Source organism: Pygocentrus nattereri, chromosome 3, assembly GCF_015220715.1.
Source record: "Pygocentrus nattereri isolate fPygNat1 chromosome 3, fPygNat1.pri, whole genome shotgun sequence".
Classification (NCBI taxonomy): domain Eukaryota; kingdom Metazoa; phylum Chordata; class Actinopteri; order Characiformes; family Serrasalmidae; genus Pygocentrus; species Pygocentrus nattereri.
Window position 1 is genome coordinate 30,495,472 of NC_051213.1, and position 13,195 is coordinate 30,508,666.

At 38.4% G+C, this 13,195-nt stretch overlaps 1 protein-coding gene across 5 annotated transcripts in view; it reads left to right on the plus strand.

The window, feature by feature from the left end:
- The window catches only part of scn5lab (sodium channel, voltage gated, type V-like, alpha b), a 167,175-nt gene that overhangs the window by 53,974 nt on the left and 100,006 nt on the right, over positions 1-13,195 (plus strand). For 4 of the 5 annotated variants that reach the window (XM_017712309.2, XM_017712310.2, XM_017712312.2 and 1 more), the window contains exons 6-8: positions 117-208; positions 1,534-1,788; positions 8,354-8,417. In XM_017712309.2, coding sequence (XP_017567798.1) covers positions 117-208; positions 1,534-1,788; positions 8,354-8,417 — 411 coding nt within the window. The remainder of the gene's footprint in view (positions 1-116; positions 209-1,533; positions 1,789-8,353; positions 8,418-13,195) is intronic. The other variant, XM_037536432.1, reaches the window with a different exon arrangement.

Genomic DNA, 13,195 nt, shown 5'->3' on the forward strand with positions numbered 1-13,195 from the left:
AACATCTCATGCCCATATGCCAAGAACAAGCCCTTCCCCTTCCACCTCTCCTGTGTTGTTTGCCTGTTGTTTGGTGCTGTTGTCATTGTGTGCGCTTCAATTTTCGCTTATTGCAGATATGTTACTGAGTTTGTGGACCTGGGCAATGTCTCAGCCTTACGGACCTTCAGAGTCCTACGAGCACTGAAAACTATCTCGGTCATCCCAGGTGAGACAGGCGTTAACCACTAAGGCCTGCTGTGTTGCCCGTGGGCTAAAGCCTACCAGACATTTCCTTACCTTCCAAATAGCGAGGCTCTTTTGGAAAGCTGGGAATGCTATGTGTAGGCAATGAGACTTTTGAGTTGGGAAACATAAGGTAGCATGATTGTGAGGAATGAATATTTTTCATCTCTGATTACATTATTACCAGCCCATCCAGGGCTCACTGCTTATGGCCTAAGTGCAGCCATTGATGACAGGACATTATTTCGCAACAGAATTTAGTACTAACAGTAACAGCAAGGCAGTGCCTTTATATGGGGCAATGCTTTTGCCTAGAAAACCTGGTAATACATAAGAAAGCTATGTCCACTTTCCTTTAAGAAATCCTCATTACAGATTTCAAATGACATTAAACGCTGAAATGTCAAACAAAGGACTTCCAAGTGCCAACATGTTGTACAGTACAGTGAACACAGACAAGTGAAATTAGATCAAGGCAGATGTTTCAGGTTACAGCTTGGCCTCCAGCTTGCAGGCTCAGTTGACTCACTCCAAAAGTCTCATTAGACCTTAGTGCTTAACACCTAACACAGGCATGGATAGCTTTAGAGTAACTTGCATGGTAAGCCATAAGCATTGACAGCAGACGCAATCCACAGAAAGAGGCAAGGATAAATTCTTCAAGCAATTATTCAATAGCACTGACTAGTAAACACTGCAGTTCACATTCATCACTAGAAAACTTGATTTGAGATGGTTTAAAGCATGTAGAGAAGAAAGAAAACCTCCAACATACCTGGTTTAGTCATTCCACTGTGAGATTCACAGTGTGAAAATAGGATTGAGGCATCTGTTGTCAATGATTCAAATCTGTGGAATTTTAAACACAGACATTGTATGTGTTAGCCTTTGTTGTTGTGTGGTGTGTGTGTTATGTTGTCTTGTGTTAGATGGTAGAATTTGTGTTGTTATAACTCGCCAGTGGTTTGCATTATCGTGAAATTTAGTTCACAGGTGATGGGCATGAAGACAAGCTGTCTTTGCTTTGATTTTAGTTTGCACTGTGGTGTAGTATATGCTATATAACACTGTTACCAGTGTAAACTAACTGGACAGAACTATAGACCATAGTAAAAGATGTAATACTGTAAATAAATACTATAATTTGTAGCATATCAGCACAAATGATTAGCATCTACTACAATTTCTTCAGTATTTTCCTTTCAGTTTTCACTTCTTACTTGCTTGAAACTCACAGTTAAGTGCTAATCAGATGTTGACTGTATCTTATGGCATTTCCATTCTGACTGTCTTATGTGTCTCATTCAGGCTTGAAGACTATTGTGGGCGCCCTGATTCAGTCGGTAAAGAAGCTGGCAGATGTCATGATCCTGACTGTTTTCTGTCTGAGTGTGTTCGCGCTCATCGGCCTGCAGCTCTTTATGGGTAACCTGCGTCAGAAATGCGTGCGCAGTCCGGCCCACTGCATCAACAACACCGTCCCCTCTCTTCTCTACAGCAACAGCACTTTCATCTGCAATAATAAAACCTGGTCGTCGGTGGACGAGTTCTTCACAGATGAAGGTGTGTGGCGTTGAACATGAATGAACACCCACCATGTGGCCCTTTTGTCACACTTCGGCTGTTTGTGAACACTTGAATGTGACCACAGTCTTTGATGATTCATTTGAGGCACTTCACATTTGATCTGAGTATTGATTGTGGTTCACTAGGGCAAATCACCCAGGAAAACTGTTGTGTGAAGATGCTGTTCTGACTTGCCAGTGGCAGCTCATTATCAGCGGTAATGGAGTAGTGGGTAATGGAGTAGTAGTTTTTTTTTTTTGTAATTTTAATGTTTTGTAATTGTATACAGCACTGAGCCAAAGTCAGAGACCATTTATTTCAATGCCAGTCAAAACAGCCATTAAGTGCAAATGATTCATTTTTCAGGAGGTATTTGTGAGGAGATTAGAAATAAGATACTCCACTTGGAGCTCCCAAAACTGGACTCTTAACAACCATGCAAGACCTGTTAGACCACCAGACCTGTCAGCAGTGGATAAACAGCACTTACAGCTTTCATCTTCAAGAGAGAGGAGAAAATCAAGCTCCACTCTCACTTCAGACTGAAAGCAAAAAACTGAAAGCCATGTTTAAAAAAAGAATGGAAGCTGCGATAAAAGCAAAGAGCAGATGCAATAAATACTGGAAATGTCATATAAGATTTAGTTGTTGAGGCTTCAATGTAATTCTCTGTTAATATAGGTTATCTGCTTTTTTCATAAGTGAAATGGACATAACACATGATGTGAGGAAAGATATTATTGGCTGAAAGATAGTATAGGTCTGTTCAGAATATATAATCATGTAAAATGGACCAGCAGAAATAGTATTTTCTGATTATTTTACCAGAGATGGTACACTACAGCAGTAGTGGACATATTCAGTGAGTCAGTTATGGTTACCATCCTAACACTGCAGAAGGTAGGCAGAGAAATGAGGAAATCCTATGACTCAGTGTGCTCAGGTTCCAGCCAACACAAGAGTCGACAAATTCAACTCAGACGTAGATGATGAGAGTTCCTGGAACCACAGAGAGAAATCCAATTCACAACTCTGAAAACAGATCAGAGACACTTACTAAAAGTTATACTCTTGAGAAATAAGAAAGTGTCAGTTTTCCCAGCTTGTTCAGAAGTATCAGCTTAAAGGGGCTATATAATGGAAAACCAAATTTTCCCCATTATTTGTGAAACAAGAGTTGCACAATCTAGTTTCAGAATCCACTGTTCACTCCCTAATTCAGGACAGTCCATATACATAAATGTCATAAGTGGACCTAAGAAAAAACTGAATACAAGAAAAATATAGGATATGGGCCCTTTAAAGCATGTCAATAAGATGTGTGATTTATTTTGTGACAACTGAGGTGTTGTAGGAGCTTAAAAATCCACTGAGCATGCAATTATCATGTGACCGGAAGGTCGCCGATTCGATCCCCCGAACCAAAAGTACATGACTGAGGTGTCCTTGAGCAAGACACCTAACCCCCAGCTACTCCCCAGGCGCCATGGATAGGGCTGCCTACCGCTCTGGGCAAGAGTGCTCACTGCCCCCTAATGTGTGTGTGCACACTAGTGTGTGTGTGGTGTTTCACTTCACGGATGGGTTAAATGCGGAGGTGAAATTTCCCCGTTGTGGGACTAATAAGTATCACTTAACTTAAAAGCATTACGTCTAATGTTATTCTGTTTCAACAGTATGCACTGCGGTAACTTGAGTACTAGCAACCCCATTCTTTCACTCTATAGAAGTGTGAGCAAGAGATTCATAACATTTTGTAATCAAATAGTCACATCTCCACAGTCTGATCATGTGACAAGACCTCTGGGTGAGCTTTAGGGAAGCTTTTGTTTTTAGTGTAATCTTTTCTTTGCGAATCTATCAGGGTTCTAACTGTTGCCAATGAAAATCATGAGAGGACCCATACCCTACATTCTTCTGCATTTTGCCCCTGAGGCCTGCTTATAATATTTTAATTTGTTCCAAAAACAGTAATAATTGTTTTTTATTTGACTCTTTTGTCTTTTTATCCCTTAGAATTAAACAGGCTGTTTTTGTCATGGTGCATTTAAGACTAATATATGTAAATGAGCTCTGTTCAGATTGACTGCCTGCACTGTGTCTCATTCAAAAGACAGTCTAAGCAGAAACATTTCTTATAACTTCATTCGAGTGCGCAGAACTAAGGTGCTGTAGTCTGAATAGGTGGACACAGGGAATGTGCTAGTTTTTGTGACATCACAGAAACGGTGAGTTAAAAATGGGCAATTTTTGACATATTTGGACTGTAAGGAATGGGGAGGGAAACTGTATGTTTTGAAACTTTAGCATTGTTTGTATGCTACATCAAAGTTTATTTATTTAATTACGTGAAGAAAAGTTCCTGTGATATGGACCCCATAAAAATGAAATACCTTTACTTGAGCTCCATACCAGCTTCCTTCTTTAAAATAAAACTTGATAACTTGTTTGTTTTAGATCACAACCTTATTTTTACCTTGTGACATCCAACAGAACAAAACCTAACTCAGCAGCAGCCTCTTAGTACTGCATGCAGTGTTGAACGGTGTCTTTCCAGAGGCCTGTCTACATCACTTGTACCTCTGTCCATGCTCAAACGGCTAGCCTTGTGGTCATGCTGTTAGATAACTGTTTTCAGAATAAGTTCTTTGAAATTTCCCTGTAGGTTCTTATTGTGTAAGCATGACCTTGTTTAAATGGCCTTTTTGTGGCCTACAGTTAGAACATGATCAAGGCCAATATTGTTGTTGACAGTAACACTTTGTAGCTGTATAGTAGCTTCGCTGTCACAGGAGAATATTGTTAATATTGCTCTCAATATCATCCTAAAGCTTTTCTGTAATATCTGTGATGAATTACTTTGAGGATTAACACATTAGGAGTTGTAAACTGAACTGAGATATTAGGCCTGTTGATCATCGCTTTGTCATTGAATGACAGTGCTGTTAGGTGAGCAGACGTCTATTAAAGATGAGATTTAGTATTATTTTTGGTTGGTCTCATTTCATTAGAATAGCAATTAGGGCAGTACTGGCGCTCAATAATGTGACCTGCAGTACAGAGATGTAGGACACTGACTTAAATAGATTGATATTTCTCCTGATGTGCCTTGTCATACCATGATGATGACTAAAGTGTCTTCTAGTAACCTATATGATTCTCAGTGCAATCTAGATGGTACTTCATGGAGGCAAATATCATACATGAAATATTTATGGACACATTCTCAGTTTCTTTAACTCTGCTAATTGTTCAGAGTTAGATCGATGGGACAACGAGACCCACCCAAGTGTTTAAGTGCCTTTATTTCCTGTAGCTTAGGAAATGGAGGTGATTTTTGTATCTGACACACAAGGGTGATCATTAAGCACTTTTAAAAACACAGCAGCATCCTAATGACATAAGAACCACATTTTTTTATTTAACATATACAAGATGTACAAATGATTTCTCTTGGTACAGAAGACCAACATAAATTCCAGTAACAATAAACAAAAACACAATACAGACAATCATTTAGGTTATGTAACTAGACCTGAACAATGAATTGGCTTATGAATAATTAATAATTAGTGGCCAAATCTTAGAATTAGCTATCTCATTTCCTAACTGTCAATACGTTGTATTTCCCAACTGACAACAGTAACAGCTCAAGCTCAAATAAACAAATATTACTCACCACTGCCCTCTAAAGGTGCTATAGCACTAGTCAGAATTTAGAGCTTTCTGTCTCTGTACAGGCCATTACGTCATAGCTAACACATTTTCTGATTTTGCTTATACACTGGGGTCCGAAAGTCTGAGACCACTGGCGAAAATGCTTCTATTTTGCATTCGATTAATATCACAATTAATATTATCAGCATAACAATTTGGCTAAATCTTTGAATGCCTACATGAATTTCAGAATTTCCTGCATACTTAAAAAAGATGGCTCTTCAAAAGGGTTCTTTAGTAAAGAAAATGGATCTATATAGAACCATGAACAGTCAAAGAAGCCTTTTCATGATAAAAGGGTTCTTTGCATCATGAAAGGGTTCTTCAGATTGATGTGTGTCTATGGTGTATATATAAAACCTTTTTGAAAAGGGTTCTATGTAGCACCAAAAGGGGCTTTTCTACTGTTACAAGCTTGATGTTTATTTACATGTATTCGTCTACACCAGTGGATGTAAATGTACTCGTTCTCTGTTCTCGTGTTCTGTAAGCATATGATTGTGAGAGTTACCACTGTGTAAAATTATTACAGTCAGCTAAAATAATTGACCGCTTGCAAAATTAGTCCTGACTCCCTTAGTTACTGTTGCTATGTCTGTCGAACTTCCAGCTCAGGCCACCTGGTAGCATTCGTAGCACTTGTGTTAACATACTGAAATGTTCAGTATAACAAAGGAGAGTGTACAAGTACACAGATGAGCACTCAGTTCAGTTATTAGTCAAAAATAATCTAGCGAGATTTTGAGTACAGGTGAACATGTCTGAGAACTGACAAAGTATGAATATAGCCTAACATCAAGGGGAATTCCACCGAGTTATCAAACATTTGACATAGTTCAGTGTTTGAGATGTAAACAGTGTCATTTAGAGTGGTTTGATGTAAAATGGTTCACTGTGGAAAAATGATTAACTTGGACGTCTTTACAGCGGTGATATCAGTTAGGGGCTGTAATATCTACAACACAGAGTTTTTATATGTTGATGATGGGAAAAATAGTGGTAATTTTATTTTTAAATATATGCTTTAAGCCAAAACCGTCACTCAGAACTGTCGTACAACAAGGTCTCAGGCAGCAGGCAATGTATTTGTAACCTTTAAGTGTAATATTTTTCTATGAGGCAGCTTCAAACGCACCCAAAAGCTTCAGATGTCTGGTTTCTAGGACCACCACCGTAAGCAGTTCTTACTCAGTAAGTTTCTCTAGAAAGGCACATTTCACTCTGGATGATCTTGGTTACAGTTTTAAGGATATAATTGTGCAGAACTTTTGAGAAGTCAGTAAAATAGATTCTATATATGTTCTGGAAACCATGTTTACATTAACCAAACCTTTGATTTAACCAAATCACAGCAGCAGGAGATCTTTTATTCTCTTAAGGAGGAAGTTTGAATGGCAAAGCTTTCAGATAAACCAACACCAGAGCTAATAATGCTAAAGCTAAAAGTGGAGCTGGTCGGTGGAACATTAGATGTGGAAGAAGTCTGGTTGTCTTGTACATTAGTGGCAATACAAATGATGCCATGCAAATGAGCCCACCTAATATTTCTGACTCATTTACTGTCACCATCATTTTCACTGCATTTTCATGGATTTGTTGAGGTTTTTAAGTAGTGCTTATCATGTGACTGTCAGAGAAATTTACCAAGTTATTTTGCAAAAAGTCAACTGGGATCAGGTCAAATAATTGTGACAAGCCTACATGTAACATAACTGTATGTATTTTATATAGCTATATTATTTATCAAGTCATATTAACTGCTAAGTATTGAAGTTGGCACAATTATAAAGTACATATATCATCATTGTCCAAAAAATAATAATAAAAAAAAAAAAACAAGATTTTTTTTTTCTTTTGAGAACATCAGCTACTCTACATTGTGTGAAAATTATTTCAAGGTGAATTGACCAATAGAAATGCTCTAAATAGCTTAGAATAAAATGTCTTTACATTAACTTACATTGATATTTGCCTTCGATATACTATATATACACTATGCATACGTGCAGTTGACTTAGCTTTAGTGCTTCATGCACAGTAAGACAACATGGCTTCTGCTTCATATGGGATAACAGCGTTATTGTCCAAAACAATAGCACCTGATCAGGCTGCACTCAGGCAGCGGGAGCACTGTGCAATCTGATAAGCGCAGGCGCACAGTGACTTTGTGGCTCGTGTCTGAGTCCAGGCCACACAAGAGACACATTTAAGGCCATGCTGCTGAAACCAGGAATGTTGACAGCTGGAGGCTGAGGCTGGGGCGCCCTGCCAAACGCGACCTGTTACGGATCCCCCCTCCAGCCTGCACCTTCTAAAAGCACTCCAGGCCTGGAGTGGTGGAGAGGGACTGGAAGAAAAGGGGGGATAGTGTAAAACCTGGATGAGATAAAATGGAGGGCCTGGCAGAAGGGCCACTGGTGCTCATGCCAAGGCCGTTACTCTCTTTAGCAGAGGCAGAGACATAGCTGTAGTAGAGTCAGTGTTATGGGTTTTTTTTTTGAATGATTAAAATCTTATAACTATCATAAAACAATATCTCAGACATCATAATTGCATGCATTTCATATAATAACTTTCTGTGAGGGAGAACACATTCTGACATTCTGGAGAACACATTCTGACATTCTGGAGAACACATTCTGACATTCTGGAGAACACATTCTGAGTTTCTTATTTCCAGGAGAAAAAATAACACTAATGTTCTATGTGTAACGATGAATTAAAGAGGCATAAATTATTTATGTACATAACTGATCACATCATATTTTAACATATTTTAGCTAGAAAGCAATTGTAGACATGATATAATGTTGGTGATATATTTCTTTATCATTCTCACCTCCAGATAACTTCTACAAAGTGGAAGGAGCTAAGGATGCCTTAATATGTGGAAATGCAAGTGATGCTGGGTAAGTGAAATGCAGGATCTAATGTTATCTGCTGTTGGATAAGCAGTCGCTCAGAGGAGTGCTGTGTATTTTTGAAAGCTTTGGGACTTTAGTCATGACTGCAAAATTAAATGCACCAGATTTTAAAGTCAACCTGAAATCAAAGACCTTTCTGCCTTGTTAGTTCTGGTCCTGGTCATATTAAGCACAGTTCTTTGCATTCACTGAGCACTTTATTAGGAACACCTGTACACCCACTCATTGATGCAATTGTCTAATCAGCCAATCATGTGGCAGCAGTGCAGTCCCTAAAATCATGCAGATATTAGCCAGCAGCTTCAGGTATTGTTCACATCAACCACCAGAATGGGGGAAAAAATGTGTTTTCTGTGATTTTGACTGTGGCATAGTTATTGTTGCCAGACAGGCAGTTTTGGCTATTTCTATAACTGACCTCCTGAAATTTTTACGCACATTAGTGTTTAGAGTTTATTCACTCTAGAAATCATTGAGGCTACACTGAACTCAGGCTCACCAATACCGGACAGTTGAAGGCTGGAAAAATGTAGGCTGGTTTAAGGACACAGATAATAGGGTCAGAATTTGGTGGCAGCAGCATGAATTCATGGACCTAACTTACCTTGAATCAATAGTCTAGGCTGGTGGAGGTGGTGTAATGGTGTGGCAAATGTTTTTAGGGTACATTTTGGGCCTGTAAATACCAGTCAATCCTTGCTTAAATGCCACAGCCTATTTAAGCATTGTGGCTGAGCATTTGCATTATTTCATGGCCACAATTTACCCATCTTCTAATGGCTGCATGGAGCATGGTAATGCACCATGTAACAAAGCAAAAGTCTCAAAATGGTTTCATGAACATCATGAGTCCAGTGTTCCTCAGTGGCCTCTCCAGTTTCCAACATCCAGTTTGTGGCATCTGTGCCATGAAGAATTGGGGCTATTTTGCAAAGGGAGGTAGTACCCAGTATTAGTACTGTGTTCCTAATAAAGTGCTCAGTGAGTGTATATCATTCCATTTTAAAGACAAAATTCTTGTTTTCCATTTTTCCAATAAAATGTAATAAAACATCTATATATATATAAAATATCAAACAATTATATCACGTTTCACCTCCCACTCCATCCCCCTATACTGAGCAGAAATGCTCAACCAATTCAGAGACCCTTCATGATATCATGTTTCATTGGGAAACACATCAGTATGGTACAAAAGGAAAATGCGTAAGAGTTTCTTATTCACATTGACTGTAAAATGTTAGATCACATTATATTTCAGTCTAACACTTTATCAGTTCTATGGAACACAAAAGTGTCCGATATTGTTATTATCTCCACTATTCACCGTGCTCAGAAAGGGGTAATGCATAGATATAAAATAGAAAAAAGGAAAAAAAGATGTCTATAATGAGATGAGACATGATGACTTGAGTGTGGCCAGTCTGTGGTCTAATTGGCTCTTTGAATGTACAGCAGCTCAGCAGGCCAGTGGGGGTCTGAGATTAACTTGATGGCAGTATAAGGCGCTAGATTGGGTTCCTGTCAGAGCATGACTAAAGCAAACACGGCTAGGCGGCTTTGAAGGCCTGACTCAGCACCAGTGCGTGTGTATGCGTGACTCAGTGGCCTTGAACAGCTTTCCTCAGTACTGGATGGAACAGCAACCAGTCAGCCACTAAATAAGGCTTCTGAATTATTCTTTCATGAGTAACAAGTTGGACTTGATGGCCCCTGTTTTTCTGTGCTTTTCACATTGTTTTTCTATTCTTTTTATTGAAAAAAACATACTTCAGATGACAGGAGTTTGAGTAGCTTGGCAACTACATCACACTGTTTTACTGTTTCAGTGTTCACTGAAGAGATCTGGATCTTTTTTACTGCTTTATTTGTATGTGCAGGTATTTAGTGGTGTGAATCTCTGATTCTTTAAACTAAAGCTGACAGTTCGCCTTTATTATTTTGATTAAATTATTGTGGCATGATTGGGGATTTAATATTTAAAAATACATAGAATACACTAATTTAACTGGAGGAACTCTTCAAAGGTCAAGGGCTACTATTTAATTTCTCGTCAGAACAGCCATTAAGTGTCATGGGAAAAAAGAACAATTACACAGAAGCCTCAACAATTAAATATCAACTTTTTCAGTATTTAAATTAGTACCTAATTTATTATAACTTAGCTCCCCTTTTTGTCTGATGGCTTCAGCCAGAAAAATTTATCTTAATTTAGGCCAGAAGAACAAGCAAATATTATTGTAATGAATTGTAATTGATTCAAACATTCCAAAATTGATACAGTTGAATAGGATGCATGTCTCATGCACTGATGCAATCTTATGCCCTAGTAGTATACATGTAATTTTGTCCTAACGCTGTAAGAGCATGTAATATAGTGTAAATTATGTTAATTAAACCTTTTTTCGCTGAAGCACTCTCCTGCGGCACTGCCTTTTTTAGAGCTGCATTCAGAAGAAGTCTACTAGAGTCTGCAGAGCACAATGTAGGACTTGAAAACATCAAAGCATGTTTTGTAAATGGTAATTGAATGAGGTCTTATACATGATCTCTGAGCATACTAACACAGCTGCTGGCTGTGTATTCCCGTTAAGAGATCTTGCCATAGGGGACTCGTACTGGGCTTAACATTTTACAGCATGGGTACAGCCTGTGACATATCTCAGCCTGCTTTCTGTCTCGTCTGTAATGTGTTGACACTGAACTACAAACCACAAAAGGTTCACAAACACACTAAGAAGTGATGAAATAGCCTATAATCGTATGTTAGCTGTGTTGTTCTTTTGAACTTATTGAAAGAAACCCTGCACTTTATTTGAAGCAAAAGTTCTACAGTATCAATAGCTTAACTGAAGCCTATAGAAGCCCTTTCACTGCTCTGTGTGTGTGCTTCGGAAATCATTAGCACAGGACTGACAGTTTTCCTATTCCCAGTCCACTGTTTTCAGGCTATTATAACATTTAAAATGGCTTCAAAATATCTGATACAGCATTTTGTTTAAGCTTTTATTATTGAGTCATCATTATTAGACCAAAAACAAAAAAATAAGCAGTAGCATTAGCACTGTTTTAAAGGGCCCTAGATTGTTTTCTATTTTATTTTTTCCCTTTTAAGTCCATTTGCAACATTTGCAAAGTTTTACATACCAAAAATGGTCATAATTCATTTTTACATGGTCATTTATTTGTGTGAATTTGGGATTGTAAATTCCTGAAAGGACTAGATGATGATGATGATGGTGATGGTGGTAGTTGTTGTTGCAAGCAATATTTTAAAAAAATGTTTTCTTGTTTGCGTTTTCTTAATTGATTTTACAAATTGGTTCCTACATTTTATCTCTGAGATGGTTGCCCTTTAAGAAACCCATAATGCATTACACTTTAATAGCTTTTATTGCCCTGGACCAAAAGAAAGTTCACCCAATTAATAGCATACATTGACCTGGGCTTGACTTCCCAAAGGCACCGTAGCTTAAAGATCACCGTGAGATGGACAAGTGAATATTACTCTGAATGCTCTCTCTAATGGTTCAGATGATGCTGCTATGCTTTTAGGAACCAGTACTACTGCTGTGTGATAATGTACTGACCACTATGCTCCCTGCATTGCACTCACCAGAGGAACAGGCCTTTAATGCCTCTCTCAAACTTCCAAATCGTCTCAGTGCTATCTTTCTTGTTTTTTATCCCTTCTTCTGCACCTTTTAACCTCACCCCTTTCTGCTATACATTAGAGGCTAAATAGAAGGCGAAAATCATAATGCAGGCCAAGAACACTTTTTTCCTCTGACAGCTGACATTTACAAGTCAAGCAAGTGCACATAATTGCTATCAGAGAGTTGAATAAAATAAAATAAATAAATTGAATCAAACAGTGTTGGAGAGAGAATAGGCATGTTGATGGCTTAGAAGGAATCATCAGCTCTCGGAGGCTTCTAGGGTTTCAAGCTAAGTATGTCCGCTCCCCTGGATTTTAAGTGCTGTTCGATGAGAAGTAGACAGTAATTGCTGTACGTGCTTTTTATTACTGTGTGTGCGCTGGCCTCCCACACTTTTTGGCCCAGTTGCAAATTGTTAAAACATTATCTTAAAAGCAGCCACTAATCGATAATGTGATATTTCAAATTCCAAAGCAGGTTTCTTCTTTTCTTTTTTCTTTTTTTTTGTTCTCCGAGTGGGAATGAGAATAGCAATTGAACATATAATGGAAAGTGCATGACATTCTCCTTGAGTTATTGGGTTACAGCCATGACGGCCTTGCTGCCTAATGGTCCGTTGTTGTAAATTATGGCGAGGCCTGTAAATGTTGATTGTAACATCTGCCCATTGCCAGCCTGAAACAAAGCACGTATCTGTCTGCCTCAGTCAACGATAAGAAGATTGACTCAGACCTGTGTCCGGCCGAGATTAAACAGAACCATGGAACTCAGCAAAGCTTTGGCGTTCTAAAGCTGTAGCAGGCCCTATTAAACATACGCTAGGGTCATTCACTGTTTTATGGCAGTGGATTTGCAGAAGCATGTGGGTCATTCTACCGTTTTACCATTCTATTTTATTGAACATTGACGGTGACACTGCTGACGAAATGACTAAAACTTGTGCTTTTCTGAAATAAAGACCACTTTAAATTTTAAATTGAAGTGATAAAGTCACAAAGTGATTTATGTTGTTATTTTGAATGTAAAATCACTTCTTTCATGTTTCATGAGTAACACCACTGACACAATCTTTTTGTGACACACAAGATTCCAGCCAAAGTTAAC